This window comes from Siphateles boraxobius, unplaced genomic scaffold, assembly GCF_051911475.1.
Source record: "Siphateles boraxobius isolate OS27281-9 unplaced genomic scaffold, OSU_SipBor_1 60, whole genome shotgun sequence".
NCBI lineage: Eukaryota > Metazoa > Chordata > Actinopteri > Cypriniformes > Leuciscidae > Siphateles > Siphateles boraxobius.
Window position 1 is genome coordinate 88,531 of NW_027509187.1, and position 26,780 is coordinate 115,310.

General features: G+C 36.9%; 1 protein-coding gene across 2 annotated transcripts in view; it reads right to left on the reverse strand.

Moving 5' to 3' along the window:
* The window catches only part of pax2b (paired box 2b), a 33,191-nt gene extending 12,175 nt beyond the window's left edge, over window positions 1-21,016 (reverse strand). The window contains exons 1-6 of one of the 2 annotated variants that reach the window (XM_077209244.1): window positions 20,443-21,016; window positions 18,942-19,107; window positions 17,813-18,010; window positions 14,506-14,585; window positions 13,098-13,217; window positions 1,020-1,195 (exon numbers count right to left, since the gene is read on the reverse strand). In XM_077209244.1, the coding sequence (XP_077065359.1) occupies window positions 1,020-1,195; window positions 13,098-13,217; window positions 14,506-14,585; window positions 17,813-18,010; window positions 18,942-19,107; window positions 20,443-20,485 (783 nt within the window). In that variant the 5' untranslated portion in view covers window positions 20,486-21,016. The remainder of the gene's footprint in view (window positions 1-1,019; window positions 1,196-13,097; window positions 13,218-14,505; window positions 14,586-17,812; window positions 18,011-18,941; window positions 19,108-20,442) is intronic. The other variant, XM_077209243.1, reaches the window with a different exon arrangement.
* Window positions 21,017-26,780: the final 5,764 nt, after the last annotated feature.

The following is a 26,780-nucleotide window of genomic DNA, read 5'->3' on the forward strand; positions in this document are numbered from 1 at the left end:
ATTGCGAAGGAGAAAAAAAAAAGGTTCATGAAGGGAGAAAATAGTCTGATTAATATTGCTTTAAATTAAAACTGATTTTTCTAGAGCGTTCCGTTCGTCCATTTTTCCTTCAAAGGCTTTCCGTGTTTCCTTCGTCTTTTTTTCCTCCTTTTTAATACCCTCTTTGACGGCCTTTGTGATTGCGAGTCATTTCCAATTCATTTCGGTATTGATCTTGCAGTGAAAATCAGTTTTGTAATTAGCTGCAAATTAGGCCTTCTTCTGGAGGTGAGTGCTGTCGGCCTGATTAATCGCTGGAGTAATGTCTCCCGATCGCACCCAAATTAAAATCAACTCAATTAGGCTGTTCCCTTTGCTTTATGGCTCCGACTCGCTCTTTCGGGGAGAGAAATTAATCGTCACTTGTTGTTTAGTAGTCTAATGAAAGTAAATAAAGGTTATCCATTATAATAAATCCAACACTTTTAATACGAAATTGTACATAAAGGGTTTCATATGTTGCGGTTTGGATGTGTGTGTGGGTGTGTGTGTTAATTGCTAACATTGTTCTTTTGTGAGTGTTTTGCCACATTTAGCTTTTGTAAACAGGAACCTTACAGGAAATGACATCATTTCTCATGTTGTCTACGGCCAGTGAGTGGGTGGTAGCTCATCTCATGTTGTTTTTCCTAAGAATGTATTTTTATTTTCATCAGAAAATCAATAAACCGTGGGAGTTCTGCTTCTTGATCCGCACTGCAACGCTAGCAATTTACTGATAAACAACACGTATATTTATACACACACACAACCAGACATATATGTAAAACCAACATTAAATTGGGATTTTTTTAAATAGGGGTTTATCCTGAAGAATAAATCTGCTACACAATTGTGAGCATTCCTAAAATACTGTAGTATGGTATTAGTATCTGATACTATCTTTGTACTGAATTTTTGGTAAGTGTAAACAGGTCTAAAAGCCGATACGTGTGGTTGCAGGCGCACAGAGAGACAGAAGGTACTGTAACGTCACTCACCTGCTCCGGTTTGACGTGTTCAGAAGTGGGAAAGACGTCTGGGAACGCCGGCCTCTCGAACACTCGGTCCAGAGCTTCTAACTGCTGCTGGGTGAAGGCATCGGCTCGCAGATGTTTCCTCAGGCTCTCCACACTGCCCTGAGAATCACTGCTCTGCGCTGAGCCCTCAGAACCATCTACAGACACCCAAAAACAGCTTTCTACTCGTCTGGGCTGAGAGAGCAACATTCTACAACAACAGAATATTCCAGAATCTAGGAGCCAAGTGAGGGAAGGTAACATTTCAGGTTGTTTGAGTTTTCCTCAGACTATACTGTATTTCCGTGCTTCATTCTTTTGCTCAAGTGGATTAAACACAAGATAATCTGCGACTTATGTTCTTCCACACAAAACTTGCGTTATTTGACTGTGGGTATGTTGCGGAACTGAGGCTGGAATTGCTGCATTTCAGCAGTCTTTCTTTTCGGAGACAATAACTTATCATGCACTTTGACCTTTAAAACTTTGCAGAGCTTTTGCATTCACATACAGCTATATTACACACTGCATGAAGGTATTCAAAAAAGCATAATGGGGGATTTTAAATGGTCTTTTTAGCTCTGAAATCTGCTCTTGGGAGTAAACAACATATCTTTGCATGTATCATGCTAAACGTATGTTTAGATGGTCATAACTGGAGTTGGATATACTTTTACACAAACACAGAAAGGTTAGACTAGTCTAATGCTTTCAAAATTGGCCTACTAAATGAAATTTTTAGGGTCAGGTCAAAATCAGCATGTCTTAAATTATTAAATTAATTAAAATCTGCATTTAACCAGGAATATTTCTATAATATAAGTTAAAACAGGAAAATGAAGCTGTCTGTGCATTTATGTCAGAGTTATTTATTTGTTACGTATAATCTGATTTTATGGTTTGCGTCCATCAAGTAAATCAGTTGGAATTAAGTACCTTTCATTTCTAAAAAAAATAGTTAATTTATTATTTATTAATAGGCATTACTACATGGTTATTTAATATATAAATCATTGACATGATTTTCCAGTCACAAAACTAAACAAAAAAACTGTATCTGGACTTTTTCCATGATATAAATCTTATAATCTTGTAAATTAAATACTTTAACTTAATTCCAGTTGATTTATTTTGCATGAGGAAATCTTTGGTCATTCCACACATCCTATATTATCTGTATTGCACTGCATTGAGTGCTCATCTCTCCTGTTTTCTCCAGGCGTGTGCAAGGCTGATTTGATTTCGCCAAAACCTCTGTACACTCAACCTGATAAAACACACACCTGAAGAAAACCTCTGTACACTGAACCTGATAAAACACACACCTGAAGAAAACCTCTGTACACTGAACCTGATAAAACACACACCTGAAAAAAACCTCTGCAGTTCTGTTCAATCTCTTTACCGGTTAAACAACGCTCCACAAACACAGCACTTTCTCTTGGTTTTCCTCTGACCTGATTACCCTTGTGCTGAGTAAAAGACTCTCTCACACCTTCCTCTCTCTCTTTCTCTTCTCTCTTTCACTTTGCCAACCCGCTTTAGAGCTCCTTTAAATATCTTCACATCCCGCCTTCAATGGAAAGTCGTGTCTCCCTTACAAATCTGTCACTCTGCATTCGCAGGATATTATGTTCTCAGTGCGGCCCACAGGCACCGTGATGTATGACACGCTCTGCCTGTATTGATTGACCCGACTTAGAGAGAGAGAGTGGATGAAGAGTCAGAGAGATGACCTGAGAAAAAGAATATATTTATAATAAAGTATTATTTAATAATATAGTTGTTGCATCCCAAAAGTGCTCTATTGGACTGAGATCAGGTGGAGGCCGTTTGAGTTTAGTGAAGTCACTGTCCTGTTCAAGAAACCAGTATGAGATGATTTGAGCTTTGTGACATGATGTGCGTTATCCTGCTGGAAGGAGCCAATGCTCGGGTCTGCTGTGGTGTTTAAACGATGCTCAGTTGGTACTAAGAGACACAAAGTGTGCCAAGAAAATATCCCTCATGTGTTGACCGTTCATACAGGGCACGATGGATCCATGCTTTCATGTTGTAACACATCTGAATGTTGCAGCAGAAATTGAGACTCATCAGACCAACAGTTTTCCAATATTGTATTGTCCAGTTTTGGCGTGTGTGATTTGTAGCCAAGTTTTCTGTTCTCTGCTGACAGGAGCGTCATCGGTGTGTTTTCTGCTGCTGTAGTCCGTTTGCTTCAAAGTTAATAATAATAATAATAATAATAATAATAATAATAATAATACATTTTAATTGTAATGCGCCTTTCTCAGACTCAAAGCGCTTCAGCATGTACAGAAGAAAATAATCAAACATCGGGGGGGGGGGGGGGGGGGTATATATAAGTATAAAAAAAACACATATATAATAAAATTATAAATTAAAAGCTTGACTAAAAAGATGTGTTAAAGGGGTGGTATAATGCCCTTTTCACAAGATGTAATCTCTGATCTCTAATCTCTGATGTCCCTAGAGTGTGTATGTGAAGTTTTAGCTCAAAATACCCCACAGATATTTTTATTTAGCATGTTAAAGTTGTCACTTTTTGAGGGTGAGCAACAACGCACCGTTTTTGTGTCTGTCCCTTTAAATGCAAATGAGCTGCTGCTCCCGGCACAGAGGGCGGAGCTTCAAGAGCGTGTCCTTTTACCTCACACAGACATATACTGAAAATTTCTAAAACTTTTAGCCTTTTATGTTCAAACCGGAGTCAGAAATATAGAGATTTAGGAAGAAGTGACAACATGACAACATTTCTGATTGGTTAGTTGATGAATTTATGTAGCTGATGTGGAGTTATCTTCTAGTCATTGATTAGCATATTCTGAACTGATAATCTATAAATCGTATTCCGGAGGCGGGGTTTATGTAAATTTTAGGGTTTGTGATGTCACTAACCCGGGAGGAATGTTGTGTAGTCCCTACCAGCCGCTTGTTGTAGTCCTTAAAAAGCAATTTCTTTAAAAGAAAATATCTCCCTTTGCTTTGAACTTTGAGCGTTGTAACTTTGCACATGCTGTTTATGCTCAAACAGCAACATCACACACTAACTAAAGTTAGAAAAGTGAAATTATAATCAACCACCCCTTCAAAAAAGTTTCTTAAAACAATCCACAGAAGCAGCATCCCTAATAGATGCAGGTAATGTGTTCCATAACTTAGGCGCGTTATAGGAAAAGGCCCTTACCCGCATAATTTTTAATTTACAACGAGGCTGACAAACAGAGAGAGAGAGAGAGAGAGAGAGAGAGAGAGAGAGAGAGAGAGAGAGAGAGCCAGCAGAGCGGAGAGAGTGAGCGGGAATGGATGGAGTAACCAAATCCTAGATGTAATCTGGACCCAACCCGTGTACTGCTTTATAGGTTAAAATCAGAATTTTAAAATCAATACGTTGCTGAAATGAAAGCCAATGCAGTTGTTGGAGCACGGGAGTAATGTGATGGCGTGAGGATGTATAAGTCAAAACACGTGCGGCAGAGTTTTGTATATATTGCAACCTCTTAAAAAACCCGCAAAGAGAGAATTATAATAATCAAGCCTTGAGGTGATGAAGGCATGGATAAGCCTCTCTGCGTCAGTGTTGTGTGTTCAGAGATGCTCTTCTGCAGACCTCAGTTGTAACGAGTGGTTATTTGGGTTACTGTTGCCTTTCTATCAGTTGAACCAGTCTGGTCATTCTCCTCTGGCATCAACGAGGCATATTCGATCACAGAACTTCCGTTCACGGGATATTTTCTCTTTTTTCGGGCGATTCTCTGTAAACCCTAGAGATGATTGAGTGTAGTTTCTGAAATACTCAGACCAACCCGTATGACACCAACAACGATGCCACGTTCAAAGTCTCTTAAATCACATTTCTTCCCCATTCTGATGCTCAGTTTGAACGTCAGCAGATCATCTTGACCATGTCTACATGCTGTCATGTGATTGGCTGATTAATGAACAGTTAACAGGTGTACCTAATAAAGTGACCGGTGTATTGATTTTTTATATTGTCTGTCACAACTATTGCCTACTTTTCTTTATAAAGACAATTTAAAAAGAAATTGTTTGGGATTTTTAGACAATTTCTCTCATTTTAATGCAGTCCTATGAGCCATAGGCAAAGAAAAACAGAAGGTTGGACCCAAATGGGTGGATATTATTGAACATGTTTTCATATAAAAATCCCTTTTTTCTGTTTTATAGCCTGGTTTCCTCAAGAATCAGAGAGAAGAGAGATGAGGGGATAAATGCAGAGGGGATGAAAGTGAAAGAGAGAGGGATAGATGGATGGATGAAGTGATAGAGGCTCAGGCTGGAATGAAGTCTTGATGAGTATCCTGTCCCAGCTCATCGTGTCTGTAATACTCTTCTTGATCGCACATTTTTCACTGCCGCTGAATTCAATTGATCAATCATGTCTGTCTGATGGCACCATTTCAGCTGGTTATTACCACTGCGCTTGTCACGGTGACCTTTTCTTTCTGCACAGGGCGATTTTACACACACACACACACACACACACACACACACACACACACACACACACACACACACACACACGTGTGTGTGTGTGTACTACAATGCAACAATTTTATGAATGGTTTACTGAATGGTATTAAGGTTAGGTTATTAAGGGGTTCTGAGTAGTTTTTAGTAGTTTTTAGTACGTTGCTATGTTGTTGCTAAGGTGTTTGTCAATAGTTGCTGGGGTATAATTATACTATTTCTAGGGTATTATGAGTGGTTGTTAACTTGTTGCTATGTGATTGCTAGGGTATTTAGTCATATTGCATTGCTATATAATTAATTGTGTGATCTAGGCGGTTGTTAGGGCATTGCTGTTTTGTTGCTAGGGTGTTTTGAGTAGTTGCTAGGGCATTGTTATGCGGTTTGTAGAGTGTTCAGGGTAGTTTTTACCTGATGCTATGTTGTTGCTAGGGTATTTTGTAGGAAATGCATTGCTGTGTGATTGATTGGGTGATCTAGGTGATTGTTAGGCGCTGATATATAGTTACTAGGGTGTTATGCTGTTTATGGGGTGTTCTGGTGATTGTTTACCTATGTGATTGCTAAGGTATTTAGTGGGCAATGTATTGCGTGATTAGGTGATCTAGACAGATGGTAGGGTGTTGCTATGCTGTTGCTATGGTGTTCTAAAAAGTTGCTAGGGCATTATGTAATTTATACTGTAGGGTGTTCTGGGTGTTTGTTTACCTGCTGCTATGTGATTGCTAGGGTATTTAGTGGGCAGTGCATTGCTTGATTAGGTGATCTAGGGAGTTGCTAGGGTGTTGCTATGCTGTTGCTAGGGTGTTCTAAATAGTTGCTTGGACATTATGTAATTTACACTGTAGGGTGTTCTGGGTGTTTGTTTACTTGTTGCTATGTGATTGCTGGGGTAATTAGTAGGCAATCCATTGGTATACAATTGATTAGGTGATCAAGGTGGTTGTTAGGGTGTTGCTATGCTGTTGCTAGGGAGTTATGAATAATTGCTAGGACGTTATATTGTTTATATGGTGTTCTGGGTGGTTGTTTACCTATTTTTATGTGATTGCTAGGCTATTTAGTGGGCAATGCATTGCTATATGATAGATTAGGTGATTGTTAGGGCGTTGCTATGCTGTTGCTATGGAGTTCTGAATAGTTTCTTGGCCGTTGCTATGCCGTTTGTAGGGTGTTCTGGGTGGTTGTTAACATGTTACAATTTGATTGCTAAGGAATTTAGCGGTTGATGCATTGCTGTGTATATGATTGACTGGGTGATTTAGGTGGTTGTTAGGGCATTGCTATACTGTTGCTAGAGTGTTCTTCGTGGTTGCTATAATATTGAATTTTGTTTATAGAGGGTTCCAGGTGTTTGCAAAGACAGTTGCTAAGGGGTTCAGGAATTATTTTTTTATAGTATCTCACTAACTAAAAACACAAGAGTCACAACTTCAGTTCTATGAGCAATAGCAATAGTGATGCTTGACTTGGCCATGTGTTTTTCCCTCTTCAGCCTGTTAAAGCTGCATGTTTCTGAGCAGGCGCTCTGTTTGGACGTCTCCCATGGGGGTCCTTGAGGTGGAGTGGGTATTTGCTGTATCGGGCGCAGGGGCAAATGAAGTCATTAATTAGGTGCCATTAGGGAGCCTGGGCCACAAACCTGATCAATACAACTGCATTTGTCATCCACTCCTGTGACAACAGCTTCCCACTCACTAGATGAGCAAAACTCACACGTGAGCCCATTACTGCTCTGCATTTCTGTGGCGTTTGGCAGAAGCAATGAACGTAATGCTTCAACTGCTTAGAGACAATCAACTACTGAGACCATATGTGACTCTTACTGTGACCAGGAAACCAACATCATTATATTACAGCTGAATCTGAAGAACTGAATCAATATATGGGGGAAAAATTTGACGTTTTAGGTCTGTAAAAATATTTCAAATCCAGTTTGTCCATATATGCAGTAGTGCAAATGAGATTTCATTTGACTTTAGAATTATTTTAATATAGCATGCATGTCATATTGACTACTTTTAAAGGGGTGGTATAATGCCCTTTTCACAATATGTAAAATAAGTCTCTGATGTCCCCAGAGTTTGTATGTGAAGTTTTAGCTCAAAATACCCCACAGATATACTTATATAGCATGTTAAAAGTGTCCTTTTTGAAGGTGAGTACAATTTTTTAAAGGGACACAGTTTTTACGTGTCCCTTTAAATGCAAATGAGCTGCTGTTCCCGGAACAGGGGGCAGAGCTACAACAGCTTGTGTCCTTTTACCTCACACAGACATGTACTGAATATTTCAAAAACCTTTAGCCTTTTATGTTCAAACCAGAGTAAATTTTTATTTTTAGGGTTTGTGATGTCACTAACTCGGGAGGAAGCTCTTATAGTCCATACCGGTCGTTTGTTGTAGTCCTTAAAAAGCAATTTCTTTAAAAACAAATATCTCCCTTAAGTTAGACAAGTGAAATCATAATCAACCACCCCTTTAAAATACCTGAGCTCAGTCTCTATTATGGCGAGTATTTACTAAGCAATTTACTATTGCGTTACTCTCTCCACTTTTGCCCTATTTCTTCTGTCTATTAGGTTACCAAAGTTAAGTGTGCATTTGAGTTTCTTGCTTCTGTCACAAAATGAGACTGTTTTCTCCCATTGGTGCTTATGTAATGTTTTCACCGGGAGGCTTTGAGGCGCTGCTGCACAGTTGCGATGTGTGCTGTCCTGCTGCTGTGGTATTGATCTGAGACTGAGCGGAGCGGATTCCTTCTGACGTGAGTCAGTATTAAGACTGAGGTAACGAGGGAGCCGCTCTATCAGAGCAGATAAGAACTCCATAACACCGCAGGATTCACACCCACAGGGCCTGACCCCATGGGAAAGAGAGAGAAATACTGTGTCTGCACTAGAGATTTTCATTCGTTTCGCTTTAGGACACAAATCTGACATGACTTTTCAAGCGCAGAACCAACACAGTACTAACACTGTTTATTATTAAAATGATGTGATCAATAAGTTATGACAACATAAGTTTTTACAGTGCTTTAACTCATAAAAATAAGTTACGCAAGATTCAACTCATTTTTTAAGTCAGGTTAATGTAATTTGAAATGACTTTGTACATCGTACTTATAAATTTAAGGCAGCAATAAAAAAATTAAAAAATTTCAGTGTATGGAAGCAAATTAGGGCTGGTACCAATTTACATACTTATAGACTTCAAGTATGTATTTCCCATATTTTGGCTGTGTAAAAAGAATGTATGCAGGGATAAAGACACTATAGCGTTTGCATTCGCATGTAAGCATCTTGTATTACATGCCCTCTAAGTTTTAGCCTCAAGTTTAAACCTGAAAAAGAAAGTTTTCCTCTTCTTTACTCCTAAAAAGTATGTATTTGTACACTCTGAAAATCCACCGGAAAGGTTATATGATCCTTTAGCATGCTGTTTTCAATGTATTACAATTGGGGCTTGTTCATTTTCATCTTGCATACTATACAGGTATTAGATAGATATTATGTGAATTGTACCTCCCCTGTTATAATGTATAGTTGATAGATTATTTTGGTAATAACAGGAATGTTCTGGTTTTGTCACGTTGCATCAGATAAATTTAGTGTAGTATGTATAAAAATAAAAGATGTAGGCTATTATGTCTATAAGTATGGCTATAGTATGTCGAAAAATAAAACTAATACACACTTAGAAAATTAGATAATATGGAATAAAATGAGGTAATTTTGGAAATAACATTAATAATAATATTGTGGACAATTGTAGTGCATGTGTCTATAACCAATTTTACCATGGTAAACATAGTTTACATTAAAACATCAGTATTTTCACAGTTATTGTTAGTACAATAAAAGTGTGGAAATGTGGTATTATAAGCTTTGGTTTGAAGGACATTACGTTTTATAGTTCTTATGTTTATTTGTTAATATCTCATTTATAGGATTCTCTAGCCTCAAGACTACAGTATATGAAATCCATGCCATCATGTTCATGACAATAATCATTGTGAAGTGGAATTTTACAGCTAAAAATTAAACATGCATTTCCCAACATAAACACAAGACAATCATGTAATCAGGTTCATGTTAAAACGCAAGCCCAATTTAAACGCAAGCCCAATATAAGCATCAGTGGTGTCTTGGGTCGGCCGGTGTATAACTGCTCTCATCTTTTTAATGGTGTGCTCTTATGAGACAGCTGTGGAGGGGGTTCTGGGATGTGTGGATGTTAGATGTTAATTTGAGCCGTAATAGCTTTTCTCGGCGGAATTGCAAATTCTCTTAAATGTCACTTGCAGCTTCGTAGCTCAGACAGCCAGGGTCCGTGTGGATACTCTCTCTCTCTCTGTATCGTGCTACTTTTAATTTGCAGTAATACAGTAGCGCTGTCAGATTAATGGCTGGTGTGACACCTGTGCTCTCTCAGCTCCGCCGTGTACATAACACGTGTCACAGCACATTATCTCTCTGCTGGGCTCGTAATGGGCCCTGCGTCTGCTGACTCCAGCGCACTGGAGGAACTGCACACACTGTGGGCTCTCTTGGCATGCGTACCACCACAGCCGGGCACAAAAACACACTCCTTATACCACTAAAGATCTATAATGTTGCATCTGACAGCGCGCCGTTTAAAATCTCACTGTGGTTTTCTGAGAAAATAGTTGTTTGTGTTTGTGTGGTGTTTTAAGAAACTGTTCAAAGCACCCAGTGAAAGCAGAATTTACTTTCTTAATGCACATTCATGCATGTTATCGCATTATTGAAGTAAAATGCACTGTAAAACATTTCTTTTTCAAAGTTGTAAATAAACAAAGATTATTGTTTTGCAAATAAATACTATTTCAGTTTTTCTACTCCATAGTTTCAAGCTCAATTCAATGTTACTTAATTATTCAATTGAATTATTTAATTATTTTACTTCCATAATGTGATGTATTTTGCCTACACCAAATTTGTTTCAGTGTGTTTGGAAACAGCAATGCATTTTGACTTTAAAAAATGCAGCATTATCTTTCTAAGTACACTGAAAACAAATTTTTACAATTTTTACACCAAGAAATTTGGTGTTGAAAGAAATTGCTAGTAAATTTCACAAATAATTACAAAGAAACAGCAAGTAACATTAAATTAAACATGAAATTGTGAAGTAGAAATACTGCTTTTTTTTGTTTTGTTTTTTGTACACCAATAATATTTGTTTTGTTTACAACTTTGAAAAATTATTTTCCCCAGTGTATTATGGGGTTTTAGATTCTATATCTTCTAGATCTTGCTACAGGGAATGCATTGTTTTAGAAGCATAGTTAGCAGGCAACTGTGTGTGTGTGTGTGTGTGTGTGTGTGTGTGTGTGTGTGTGTGTGTGTGTGTGTGTGTGTGTGTGTGTGTGTGTGTGTGTGTGTGTGTGTGTGTGTGTGTGTGTGTGCGCGTGCGTGTATGCGTGTGTGTGTGTGTGTTTGTGTGTGTGTGTGTGTGTGTGTGTGTGTGTGTTTGTGTGTGTGTGTGTGTGTGGGACATGGGGACATTTAACATTTAATTTTGAATTTAACAATACTATAACAACTTTACTTTCCTGTTATCTCTTTAAAGCTGCTTTGAAACAATTTGTATTGTAAAAAGCGCTATATAAATAAAGGTGACTTGACTTGACTTGTGTGTGTGTGTGTTTGTGTGTGAGTGTGTGGCTGCAGATTCGTTATCACGTGACCGTTTGTGAAGTTATAGATAACACACACTGTCCTCCTCCTCTCCTCTTTCTCTCTCCTCCACCTCTTCATCCCCAGCACTTAAATCAAGAAAATGGCCACACATCAAGAGGATCATTTGGGCCTGAGAACAACCCACAAAACAGTCAATCAACTTAAAGACACACACACACACACAGATCTGAAGTCTCCCATCATTCCTGCCGCTACTGATGTCACCCCTGCGCCCTTGCAGCGTCTGACAGCAAGAAAACCAATGAACTCCAATGCAACACAATGACTGTGTGTAACGCGCTCTAATCACAAGAACGACTCTTTCTATGAGCAGCGGATCACGTGGACACTGAATGCCAAACACACTGCATCAGTTACATGTCGAGTTGCACGGTTGGCACACACACAGACCTGTATGCTGCTATCTTTGCTTGGTTTTTAGGTAATCACCTATTGCCATAGTCATTTATGCCATAAATAATCTCTCTTTAGCCACAGAAAAATGACGTCATGAAAACCACAAGAATGAACACAGCACACCAAACCCTCACTAGTGAAGATCGTGAGCTGTGACGTCAAAGTCAGCGGACAGAGAAACATGTAAGTGCATTTATCTCATTCACTTTTCATAAGAGAGAAACTGAACCTGAGAGAGTCTCACACGCCACTCAAATCAACACAAACTGTACGCTTGCACACAATAATGCTAATCTGTAAAATGATTGATTTGTCGCACACTATTTCTGTATGCAAGGGCACAAAGATTTTTAGCAGTTCATCTGTGTTTTTAGAAAAAATATATGTAATTCTAAAATATTATAGAAAACATTTTATATAAACACTACTGTTCAAAACTAAAAAAAACGTTTTTTAAAAGAATTATCTTCTGCTCACCAAGGCTGCATTTCTTTGATTAAAAATACACTAGTAATAATGTGAAATATTATTACAATTCAAAATAATTGGTTTCTATGTGAATATGTTTACAAATGTAATTTATTCCTGTGATAAAGCTGAATTTTCAGCATCATTACTCCAGTCTTCAGTGTCACATGATCCTTCAGAAATAATATGATGTATATATACGATGATATATAATATGCATAATATGATGTATTTGAAGCTCAAAAACATTGCTGATTATTAATATCAATGTTGAAAACCGTTTTTTTTGGTGAATAGAAAGTTTGCTGAATAAAAGCATTTTTAACTGTTTGAACAGTAGTATATTAGAAAATAGCATTTGTACTTTTGTATAATTCTTCACCTTAAAACGAAAGGCTGATTGTAGAGGAGTGATTGTCGGTCAGAATAAACTGCAGACATGGCGATAGTTAAAGAAAGAGGTCGCTGAGCTAAACGTCCTCTGAAGACTGTCGCTCTTGTTTGACTGAGTTTGTTAGTTGGCTACATTATCTTGACATGTAATTACTGAAGCTCTCTTAATCACTGCAGTGCAGATTGATAACAGGGGCTCCTGTGAGGGTCACATGACCACATCCAAACCCTCTCTGCACCCAATCATCCGAGAGAAGTCTGCTCGGAATATTGTATGCCAAATATAAACACAAAACTGACTGTGAATGCATAATTCAAAAGCACATGGACAGTGCGGGTCATCAGGTACCAGGTATTTCTCTTCTCAATAATAATAAAAATGTAGAAATAATAATAATTAAACAAGAAAATATGTATGAATAGTTATGAATGTATACATTTAACAATTCATATTACTATTGTTGTTGTTAATTAAAGTTGGAATTATGCTGTTTGCAGCCCTGCATGGCTTCAGAAATATTATGCATATCCTCCACCCCAAAAAAAGGAGAAACCGCAGACTCACCAGCATCTCTTTTCCTCTTTTCTCCATTGGAGCGAGGGATTCCCAGAATGCCGTTGATGGAGTAGGAGCCCACAGGGTCAATGGAGGAACTGGAGACAGGAGGAGACGCAGTACTGGAGACTAGAGAGAGTGTGTAGAACATCGCATCAGAGGCACAGCACACAGGTTTACAGCATCTCACTTGCATTTGCTCTCTTTTCCAAGAGACACAGTTTCAGTTCAAGAGTTTGAGACCACTAGTGAAAATGTTTTCTAAATTATTGCACATTTTTTCATTACAAATGACACTAAAAACATGACATTATAAGTGTAAAAATGATCATGAAGCCTGTTTTGCATTAATAGCAGCAGCAACAAAACAAAACCGTTTGTCACATGATCAATTTAGTGCATTTGATTTGACACCTAAAATAGTGCAGAATCTTTCATATTTATTTATATAATGTAATTTAGTCTAAAGTCAAGTCTGGATATGTGTTTAGGAGGTATTGGTTTGCAACCATAAGCATTTTTAGGTAAAACTCATTTTTAGGCATTACATCTACAAGATATTTAAAGATATATAAATAGCTTAGATTGCAAAACAGTATATATTTCAGTTTGTTTTAAAAAAGACTATTAGAAATCAATATAGATAATTCTATATTATATGTATACTGTTCAAAGGTTTGAGGTCAATAAGATTTTAATGTTTTTAAAAGAAGTCTCTTCTGCTCACCGAGGCTGCATGTATTTGATTTAAACAATACAGAGTAACATTGTGCAATAATATTACAATTTAAAATAGCTGTTTATTTTAATATATTTTAATATGTAATGTATTCCTGTGATCAAATCTGAATTTTCAGCATCATTACTCCAGTCTTCAGTGTCACATGATCCTTCAGAAATCAGTATAATATGATGATTTGCTGCTCAAGAAACATTTCTGATTATTATCAATGTTGAAAACAGTTGTGTTGCCTCATATTTGTATTTTTTTTATTATATATAATAAAATATATATTATGCTTTATTAATATTATTAATATTTTATTTGATGTATAGAAAGTTCAAAAGAACAGCAATTATTGTCAGAAAGTCTTAAAAACGTCCTTTTCATTCACACGTTCAAAGTAGATTTTGGATTTCACTGCGGTCTCAGACTTTTGCACTCCACTGTATATGATTTAGATATGATTTATAATGAATAAAAGATTCGTGTGTGCCAGTATTTTCAAACTTGGTAGTAAGAGGGCAATAGTATAGGAATAACATAAGAGGGCATTAGACTTTTTTTATTTTTCTCTCCAGCTGCAGGTAATGTCCATCTCTGAGCAGAACGGTTTGGCCCTTGATTTGATTTGGAGGGATGACCTTGTCCAGAAAGGTCCAAAAATGGCCCCTGGAGTTAATGATGTGATCTTACCTATAGTGTGTCCTGGGGTGGAAAGAGACGTCCCATCTGGCGAGGGGTGAAACGGTTGCTGAACCTTCGTCCGAATGATCCTGCACAGTAAATACAGCACATTTACTCACATGGATCTCTCTCTCTCTCTCCCTCAGTCTGTCTGTCTCTCTCTGATAATCTCAGATTTACTTTATATATCTCAGAGCAGGGGGGATCTGACAGAACGGATAACCGCAGTCGTTCAGATCCTGTTTGCCCGAGCGAGAAGAAGCAGACTCGCTTTAGCTTTAAGGTGAGATATAGCCGAAAGCTCTCTGAGCTCTTTTGCCTTGAGTGATCTCACGAACAAAGCATGAAATCACAACAATTCACCTCGATAATCGTCCTTACGGCACTCTCTCTGTGTGTGTTTGGGTCGCGAGGAAAGCCTCAGGCTTGGTTCTAGTGTGGATGAGGTTCTATCGATCTAGACTCTAGGATAAAAAGTTCGGAATTAGCCACATGGGTGTCGGGATGCAAATGGAAAGCTATAAATTACATGTGACAGGAAAGCAATAGTTGCTCAGTGCGGTGTACAAGCTTACGCCAGCATTTGATTCTGTTAATCTGAACGGCACTTTGGGGAAAGGCCCGCTGTCATGCTCATTTGTAAACTTTAGATCTATTCATCACCGATGGCACCGCTCCTGTTTCAGCAGACATACTGTATGTGCAAACAAATGCTCCGTGTGCATGCAAAAACCATGCTTTTCCTGTGACACAGATTTCATTTCATGCACCATGAAGATTATTGATTGTGAAAATATTTAGAATATACATAGTGACCGCGGATACCATTCAAAGAGCATATATATTTCCATTCAAATGAGCGTGCTGCTAATATTGATATCTGCTGAAATAAACATCAGCTTTAGGACGTGTCCTCGGGGCTTTGAAATAGAGAGCGAGAGAGAAAGGAAAGAACACGCAGTGACAACATATCGATATTATATTTCATTTCTCTCTTTAAACCCATTGTTTGACCCCCTTGCATGGCCTGGGGAGAATAAATCTGCAGACTTTATCCAGAATCTATGTTTCTGTCATTGAATAAGTCATTTGGAAGAGTGAATTAATGTCGTGGTTGTGTCTGAAAATCCTCTTAAGAAATATTAAAATGCTTTACATGTGAATCAATAATATTGAGTGCCGTCGAGGAGGTTTTTATAAGTCCGGCTGTCACTTGTTGGCTGTGGAGACACTTTAGTACAACAGGAACTCTGTAACACTTAATAATGTATGTTAAAGAAAAGTGTTTGGAGTCACTGTCAACAGGCTCGCTCTCAGTTTGCACACACTGCTTTTTACTTTCATGCAACATTATGCTTTAATGAATAAAGCAATAAATAAAAAAAGCACAAAAGGTTACGGGTGAAGCTGATTCTCTTCTTGCACGCCAACAAACTCTTTCTTTGCAAGTTGCAAGCTTTTGAAGAACTGACTTGAATCCAAATTCCCAAATGATTTGATCTTCTATCAACGGACTGAGTTTCAGCCTTATTCAGTGATCAGGGCTTCATGCATGAGTATATCAACATATATACTGTTAAATAAAAACAGACATAAAGATGGAATAAATTGTGTTTCATTAAAGTTCCTTTAAAAGGAGTCGCATTTGCTCACATTCATATTTTAATTTTCCTCATAAACAAAGACCGGTTTCCTGTTTCAAAATAACCAGACTGAATTCAATTAGATTTTAGACACGTTTAAGGGCTTCAGTAATTACATTAACGCACATTTTGCATTTATCTCACAAGTTCATGTCAAAAGACATTCAAATGCCCCTTTTTAGGTGACCATGAGGCATGAAATGAATTTTTTTCCAGCCTTCTCTTCTGTTGTGTGAGGCGCTCTATTCTTTGCCATCGACTCATTAAAATGTAATGCAGAGTCTGGTTTTATGGAAGAGTGAATCTTAACCAAAGTTCAGCGCCTCACTGCTTCTTTTTACCCTTTTGATTTTCCACACAGGTCTAACATACCACCCTAAAACACCAATTTAAGGATGTAAATAGAATCATATTGGATTATGGATTATTCAAACTGCAGATTTCCCATATTGTAGCCTAGGTGGACGTTATCGATTCCAGTTGGACAAAAAAACTGTTAAAAATAAAACAGTTATTTTGAACATTTTCACTAATAGCAGTATTAAAAATGTACTCATTAAAAATGTATTTTCTAGACTACTAATTATGTAAGCATAAGCATACATCCTTTAGTCCATATATTTAGTCTCTTAACTGGGTTTTGTGAATGAAAACTAATGAAAAGTTACTTCCAAATGACTGTCTTCTTCTTTGGAAAATAGAAAGGACCGATAAATGACGGCATGAACTCTAATGGAGCAGCTCTGTGTCTCTTTTTCCAGGTCTCATCACCATTCATTGATCGGTTTTCGCTCTGTCAGATGAGATTTGAGAGCTTCAGTCAGTCATTGTTGAGGTAGTTTAGAGCAAAGGGTTGAATTACATCTATAAGACCACCGGCAAAGACACATAACAAACCTCTTTACTGCCAACAAACAGCCTAATATTAACCAAAACTACTATAATGAAATACAGAACTGTTTATTTCAAAATTACCTCACTCTAAAAAAACAAAAATGCTGGGTTGTTTCAACCCTTGTTTGGGTCAAATATGGACAAACCCAACCATTGGTTTAAATATTTTACCATTATTTTAAATTATTGTGTTAGTCCTTATTAGACCCAAAACACCAGTTAAAACATCCAGGAATTTTGCAGCATACCAATTTAGATAAACTTTGTGGAAATAATTTAATATTAAAATAACACTTTTTTTCCCCCCTCAATGAATGCTGATCAAACTGGGTATACAAGAGAAAAATCTGCTATAATACAGTTTATACTGTTATGTTTTTCTTTTTCTTTACTTTTTTTACATCATTGAGGGGTGTTAAATGTTAAATTCGTTTTTCATTTCAATATAGGTACGTTTCAAATGTCTGATTTAAAAAATATATATATATATTTAAAGGTTTAAAACCATGATTACGAGTTTAAAAAAGTGCGCCAAACAAGTGCTCGCGATGTCGCGTTCACCTGGTAACCATAGCAACTGCTCGTGCACTTTCGGTAGGATCAGTATCGGGACAGAACACAAGCCTATTGTCAAATAATTTTACTTCAAATTCACACAACAAAAGAATATCACATAAATATTTTGTTTTTGTTAAAATGTCTAAGACGCATGATATTAGAGACGCCAAATGACCCACTCTGAAGTGATTGAGCCAGTGGTTATTGCCGGTTCCTCTGACCTGTTTATGGATGAGACGCTGGGAACGGTGTCGTTATCACAGATCCCGTCCGCCAACAGCCTGTCCCGGATCTCCCAGGCGAACATGGTGGGATTCTGTCTTTTATAGTCCGCTATTTTATCCACCACCTTCGGCGTGGCGACTTTGGGTTTGGATCCTCCGATGACTCCGGGCTTTATGCTGCCAGTCTCATAATATCTGCAGGAACAACTGTAAATCTGACTTTCATAACCTGACCAAACCTAATGACAATAAACAACAGATGCGTGCTAACAAAGCCATGAAAATGTTTTATCTAAGCTACTTAACACGGCACTAGTAGGAAATTATCATATGATTAGAATACTAATTTAAAAATTTGCGCAGCAGGACATTAAGCAGCCCATCTGTTTTAGTTACTCACTTATTAATCTCAGATGAAAATTTTTTTTAAACGAATTGTACATATCTTTGCCTGACATTTCAATTTATTATTAAATCCATTATATAATAAAATGGGCAAGCGATGGCTGAACAAACTCATTAGCGTTTGATCAAATAGCCTGAACTAACAAATACATTTTAAAATTTAATTTAATCATTTTAAAGCATTCAATGGTCAAATAACTTTTTTTTGCAGGTGCACATATGGCCTAGGCCCAGTTCTGAAAGATTAAAGCAAATCAACTGGTATTTTTTCTGTATGATAACTTTTTTTGTGGACAAAATAATAATCACAGATCTCATAATGATGAGTTTTCAAAACTAACGAGGTGACGCTTTAGTTTTTGTTTATGTCAAATTGGGGTATAATAATTGGGAACATGCACACTTTCATGATTCTCAATTCTGTGCTGTTAAACAAAATGCAAATTTCCTTACTTTGATGACAAAGATGTGCTTCATGTTCTCAAACTAAAACTATTGCAGCATTTTTGCTAATTCTACATCATTATTATGTATTCAGTGTTCTTGTCCAATTGTAAATTAGTGACGGTTTAAAAACTAACTTGTGACCAGTCAGTAACAATAACATCACAAAAAACAAAAAAACAAAAAAACACGACCTCGGCTGATGCGTTGTTCCGAATTGGCTCATTTTTGCCTGAGTAAATCTCTCGTGGTCCTGGTCGTGTGTACAGGGTCTCACCTGCCCAGGATCTTGCTGACGCAGCCGTGACTGACCCTCAGCTGTCTCGAGATGTCACAGGGTCTGACCCCTTGATGCGCGAGCTCCACGATTCTCTGGCGCACGACGTCAGGTAAAGGCCTTCCGTTGACGAACACCCCGCCCAGCTGGTTCACTCCCCCGTGCCCTATACCGGAGACAACAGCAACAAGCACCCGGAACATAACATTACATACAGGCAGTCGGTGACGCGCGTCACAAGTCCGTCACATTCATCCAATTAACACGCGACGCAGCGTAAAGGTTAACTGCAACCAAACGCGTTTGTGAGAATTAATTCCCGGCTCTACTCTAATAAAGTTACAGAGGCAAACGAATAGTCTAAATGCAATGATCTATAAAAAACAATCTGCATTATGTTCATAGCGAAAACATGCACACAAATAATCCTATTATTTAGAATTGTATTATGTTATAGGCCTACTATTATTTCAAACATTAACATGCTTTATGCATATATATATATATATATATATATATATATATATATATATATATATATATATATGAGTACAAAAAGAGTACTAAAATGTCATTTTACTGCCCCTAAATTCACTATATAGCCTATGTAACACAATGGCGTGAATATAATGACTATCAGAAACATTTTTAAGCGTTTCTCAAACAGGGTCGAAAAATTAATGTTTATTTTCTTTTTTTCTGGTGATGTACATTAATCTGCTATTCTGGTTGCATGTTCTTGTTGAAACAATACTAGGCTTTGTTACTCGTAGGTGAGCGATTAAATTACACGAGCATTTATTGTTTTCATTCCCTAGATGTAAATTATTAAACAGTTTTGTTTGATCAAATTACATATTGTTAATCTCGATTAGTTGTTTTTTAAAAAACATTATATTTTAATGAAATTAGAAGTGCATATAGCTATAAGCATGTACATTTAATAATAAAGTTTTTTTAAATAATCCATAATATTTTCTACTGTAAAGTGAAATGGAATTATCCGAATATCCTCGCATTATTTTTGCTTTTTAATTTATTGCATTCTCTTTTTTTGTATATAATAACCATAGTGATATTTACATTTTCTCATCACACACAGGCACACATACTTTTGATTATTAACCGAGTTCTTTGTTTCTGTTTTATACTATTATATTTATTATCTTATTTTTCCTGAAATGCAATATAAGAAGAGTGCAATTTTTATCTTTTTTTAAATTCAGTAACATAATAATTTCTTCTATATATTTGGGCCTTTTTTGCGTTCATTTTTTTTAAATAAATCATATACATAATGATTAAACATTTATTGTTTCTGTTTTATATTATTTTAATTATTACGCCTATCTTATTTCTCCTAGAATGCAATATAAGAAGAGTGCAATTTTGAGCCTTCTTTTAAAAATCCAGTAGTCTAATCATTTCTTATTCCAGTGACGATGTTAATAGTCTGAAATGTGAGAAGCATATTCTCCAGATAAACTCCAGTGTAACTCACGGTGCATGGCGGAGAACGGGTCTGCCTTACAGTGAATATCCATCGGATAACCGAGAAAAGAGCGATAATCAACTGAAGTCGCCGTCTCGTCTTTCTTACTCAGAGAAGAACTGAAAGAAACGAGGATGTAACGTGAATCCAGCCGAGGAGAGGGGAACTTCGGAAAGTTGCAAATGGACGCAGGGTTTGTCAGGTGTCAGACATGACCGTGTGTTCTAGCTCAGAACAAAGTGCTGTCAAAGCAGGAAATGTTTAAATGTTTTCAGCATGCATGCTTTCCCCAGAACTCATTTCCCAGCGTCCGTCCCATCCATCCGCGTGTTAGAATGTCTTATATCCCGGTGGTCTCGGATAGCAGGTGCCGTTCTGCGCATGGATGACAGTCAGCAGAACCATCGGAGACTGCGGGTTTCCTGCGCCCACCTTTCCCTTTCCCTCAGTAACAACACGACGCGTTTGCATGCGCACACGGCCCGGGACTGAAGGACTTGGGTCGCTTGTGTTGGTTTGTAAAAGCTTCTGCCCCCTCCTTTACGCGGACCCCCTTTCGCCACTATGGGTGAGTGTATCAGACAAAGGCAGCAGATTCCAGCACTTTGTGATTCGCTCAGATGAAGCTCCATCCGCCTGTCACTCCGAAAGGGGAGGGAGGAACTCGCTGGCTCCGAGTGAAGGAGAGTTTAGTGGAAATTAAGCGAGGATGAGAGCAAATCATTTGCTTTTTTGTGATAATAGTTTGAGACAAGAATTCGGAATTGCGAATGTTATCAATGAATTATATCAATTCTAATAACGAGGTTGGTATAGTGACAACACACAGGTAATCGCATGCGTAAAATGAGCATTTGTATTAACACTATTGTCACTTTCAGCCCTTAAACGTCTCAGAAAAACACTCAGAGTAAAAGCTCGCAGATGTGGCCTGCGGAATATAATGCCTATAGGCCTGAGCTTCTTGGAAAAGCCCAGCTCTAATGGCATTAATGGAGAGGTCGATGGTGTGATTATGGTTTGATTTAAACACCATCTTGTTTTGGTTTGCTGTGTTCGTCTCTGCGGTGAGCAGCTCTGGGTCGGGTCAGAGTGCCTGAGACTGACTCTAGGTGGCGCTATATCGTCTCTCCTGAGAAAGCACAACTATATTATATTATCAATCGCGATTAATCGCATCTAACGTAAAAGTTTGTTCTTACATCATATGTGTGTGTGTAATATCAAAACTGTACTTTGCATAATACACACACACACACACACACACACACACACACACACACACACACACACACACACACACACACACACACACACACACACACACACACACACACACACAAATATATATATATATATATATATATATTACATATGTGATGCAAACAATTTTTAATTATTCTAGCTGTTTTTTATTACATGTGTGATGCAAACAATTTTTAATTATTCTAGCTGTTTCTTGATTGTAAGACTACTGATGTTCATCTGTCTAATTTAAGAGTTTCTTCTAAATCGTATTTAGTTCATTCAGACTTTGGTTTTTCAGTTTTAGGTGCAATATTTTTTATGTAAATATTATTATAATTATTTTGCTGCAATTACATGTCCTTTAAGAAATGCAAATGTATGCAGATTTAATCATATTAATATCATAATATCTTTATGGCCTCAGAAAAAAAGAAATGACTTGTTCAAGATACGCAGAAATGGACAGAAAGAAAAGTAAACTGCTGCAGGTGCGATGCGTAATCTTTTAGTTTCTTGGTTAAGTCAGTGAATACAAACTTTCTCACTTTTAAATCGCGGTTAAAAGTAAAAGTAACCTTTTGTAATAGCCTATATTTTAGGTTTAGTGTTGTTCCGATGTTTTTCCTGTAATTAACAGGAGAGAATCTCTTTATTTGTGATCGGCAATAAAAAAACACTTTTTCTATTTATGAGTGCTAATATAATTAAAGAACTAAACTGCAGATGTTGGATTTTTTATTTATTTGATGGGTGTCATTCTTAAATAAATAAAAAATTAATAAAATATAATATGTGTGTGTGTGTGTGTGTGTGTCTGTGTGTGTGCGCGCGCGCGCTCGCGCGTAATACATTATTTAAATAAAAATGTCATTTCAAGATTAGGAAGGGTTAAGCTGAAAATATAATTTTATTTGAAATATTAATGCACACAAAATGACCTCATACAATATTTAACAATATGAAAGTTTTTAAAAATATGTTTACCTATTGATATATAGTGTTTTATAAACAAAGACTGAATCACTACCATGCCACTATAAAGAGTGTCGAAAGCGTCGGTACAGTGTGGATGTTTCGGACGGGTCTCTGAGGGTCTCAGCTCGGCTATCTGCCTCTAGTTAGGTTAGAGGATGATTTTTCTTTCTCCTGGTGTTTTTGGAGGAGCTTCTGGTACAATATGTAGCACTGCGGGCTCTAATTTCACCCTCCGCTGCACAGCTTCCCCAAAGCTAGGGTTTTTCTCCGAGACCCCTCCGCCTTCCCCTGCCCTTCTGCTCTCTGCGCTTTTGCTTTTTTGTAGACTTCTAAAATTAAGTGTTAGTGTTTTTGTCACCCTTGGAGAAATTTCACGCTGAATTTGAGCAGACATTGTAAATCATAGCAGGCGTTATGTATTTGAGTCCGTCAGGGTTTTAGAGACATGATGATTGCCAAACAAATGTATGTTCTTGTTAAAAGCATTCAAACAGACTAATAGATCTATTACAAATAAACACATATTAAAAATAAATATAGAAAGCAGGTTATCCTATATATATATTTACCAGTTTAAAATCACTCTACAAATATAACTTTATGTAAAAGCTCTGATAATCCCTTGAAAGTTTACACGCGATGCGAAGTAAAATGTTTAAAAAGAAAATCAAACATATTGAGTCTTGATTTCATTAGGGCCTTGCGAGCTGACAGTGAGTAATCCATCTTCTCTCCTGTGAGCTCCTCCAAACACAGACAGAACCGAACCACACACACACACACACACACGCACGCGCGCGCGCACGCATGCATCCCGAAGATGAATCTCTGTGTTCCGGATCTCCTCTGTTCTCCCGTGTCGTTCTGTGAGTGTGAGCATTGCTGAAGCTCATTTCTTCAGAGGTGAAGATGTTTCCTCCTTTTCTCAGCCTCCCGTTCTCATGGTAACGTCACTGATCGATCAGAGCGCGCGCACTTCATTACATAGCATCAGAAGAGAGTCTGACTCCTCACACTAAATGCGTCTTTATAGCACGCATGGTGTTTATCGTGCAATGTATACGCCAAAATGAGTTTTTACGTGCATATGATACGCATGGGTAGGTTTAGGGTAGGTTTAGTAGTGGTAGGGTACGTGCATATGATCAAAACACAGACATAGGCTCTGAAACTAAGCTCGATATCATTAATAGTTATGCGTGCCATCTTATGTTTTGATGGCGAAAAGTTACTATTCGTCCAATCTGTTTTGCCCTTTTAAGTTTACAACGTTAGCTTAATATCATATGACTCGTCATATCTTGTTTTTATAAACGCTACGCCAAAAGTCAATTATACAATATAACAGTATATATATATATATATATATATATATATATATATATATATATATATATATATATATATAGGCTATATATATATATATATATATATATATATATATATATATATATATAGGCTATATATATATATATATATATATATATATATATATATATATATATATATATAACAAGATATAGCTTAGATATAGCTAAATAGATTTTAGATCTTTTTGAGTTTTATTCCCTTTGTAATTTATGATGACAATTCGTTCATTTATTTATAAATTGTATTAATGTGTTTATTTTATGAAATATCTTAGTGACAGTTAAATTAACAACATTGCTGGGTTTTTGGCTAAACAAAGACCTTTTTAAACTTTGAAGTGATATTACAATCTTTTGACAAATTAAACCCCCACTTGATATACAATAAAACGCTTGGCACAAACATATAGCCCATAATAAAACCCATAAACTCAAAGAGGAAAGAGTAGAATAAAGGGATTTGGCCCTTGAGCTTGTGTTGTGAGGGGACAGATGGAGGCTTCACGCGAGAGATGGATTCTGCGCGCGCTTTTAATTTCGACATAATTAATTAGATCATTACAACAGTTTTCCATTGATCTTGCCATTTAGGCCCAAAATTAAAAGGTGAATCGGTTAGCTGTTAGATATATGTTGTCTATTAAAAAAGGCATATTAGTAAGCAAATGGAAGCACGCTCGCGCGCGTACACACACGCACACACACATGCATGCGTTTGCGATGCGTTTATAGACCTGAATGCTATGCCATATATATATATATATATGTATGTATATATATATATATATATATATATATATATATATATATATATATATATATATATATATATATATATATATTCATACATACATACATACATACAAAACATATCAATGTGATTTATGGCATATTATAAAAAATATTTATTCTAATATTCAGCGGAATTTGCAATCTTACAACTTTGTAAAGGAATAAGGAAATATAGGCTATGAAAAGTATGTGAAATTGTAGTCTAAATAATAATGATGATGATAATATTAATAATAATAATATTAATAATAGGCTAATAATAATAATAATAATAATTGTTATTATTATTATTAAGCCCACTCCTGATCAATAAAAAGTTTAACTCATTACAACACTTTATAATGAACGTATTTTATTCCTCCATATATTTAGTACGCAGTGGTGAGTGTTTTTGTCGTGAGGAGTGTGTGTTATGTGTGTGGTCCGCGTCCGTTGACTATCATTCACACACTACTGAAAGTTACTGCCTCTCATGAAAAGCATACAAAAATTACACTGCGAAATGAAGGTTCAATATTAAACTTTACTACTGTTCAGCCCACGTTTTAGATCATAAACCTGATTTTGCAGAAATATGCCCAGTCGTAAAACGCAACACACCGAAAATATAAATTAGAAAACGAAATGAGAAATTCTTCACAGATGAAACAACAGCAGGATGACGATTCTGTCTCTCTGTCCCTCCTTCTCGCTCTCTTTTATGTCTTTAATACTCCAAATCATAGCAGCCTACATAAAACCTGGTAAAATGATTCTATGAATACAATATAATATTATATTATATTATATTTTACGCATGTGCTTATTTTCTAATTTTGTGACATGAATGGGCATAGGTGGAAAAACTTGAAACAACTTTTAAATATTAATAATAATAAATAATAATAATCATATTAATAAGAAGAAAACAAACAACTATATAGTGTAACTTACAGGTCGTTTTTTAAAAATCTCATCCTGAAATGTCCCACAGACTAATAATCAGGTTAATCTGTCTGATATTAAACACACGTGGGAGGTAAAATCCAGCACACGAGAGTCATGGTTCATACAATATGCAGATTTAGAAAGAATTCCTAAATGTGCCCTGGAGTGTTTAAATAAAAATAGTGTTGGGGTTATGCCTGGGTTTTTCATTGCTGCTGTCAAGGGAAAATGGAAAATTATAAGTCCTTAAACCGTTCACGCTTTACTGGTCAAACTTGTCTGTCATCAGAACTAAAAAAAGTGTTCTTATAAAATGAGCAGATCTATTCTTTGCATATCTCAAATCAGACATTAGATTAAACGGCTCTGCGTTTTATTAGACACTGACTGTAGTCACTATCTAATGATCTCAAGTTTGAAGATGGTGACAGACCAGTTTTCCCAGTGCATGCCCTAAAGCAGGTCCATAGTGAGTGTGTGTGTGTGTGTGTGTGTGTGTGTCTCTATGTGTGTGTGTCACACAGCTGCGCTGCTCTGAAGCGACAAAAAACAGCTTTTCTGCACCCCGGTGCAATATGGGAACCAGCCCGTCTGTTCAAGTCGGCCCTTGGGCACAATCTCTCATCCCTGCGGCCCCGTGGCCCTGTGGCATCACACACACTCTCTACTAGAGCCTGTAGTTATGCTAATACGCTCATCATTTATCCGGACACAAACATTCCACTGTTGTGTGAATCATTTGTAGTGAATCCACTGAAAGGGAGAAGAGTGTCCTCCAGCCCTAACTGAGAGTTCAGGCTTTCACAGGTTAATAATCACAAATAAATGCATGTGTTGTTCAGTGCAAATGAATATTGGGCTCTTTCCCCCTGTTTCACATTCTCATATTTGCACACAACATATGCTCTTCAAGACAAATTATGTTTATAATGAGTTATAATAAGAAATAAAAATCTCATAATATTTCAAATTGTCCTCCAGGATGTCAAAACGTTATCCTTTTGCTGAAGTTTTAAACTTGTAAGATATTTCTCC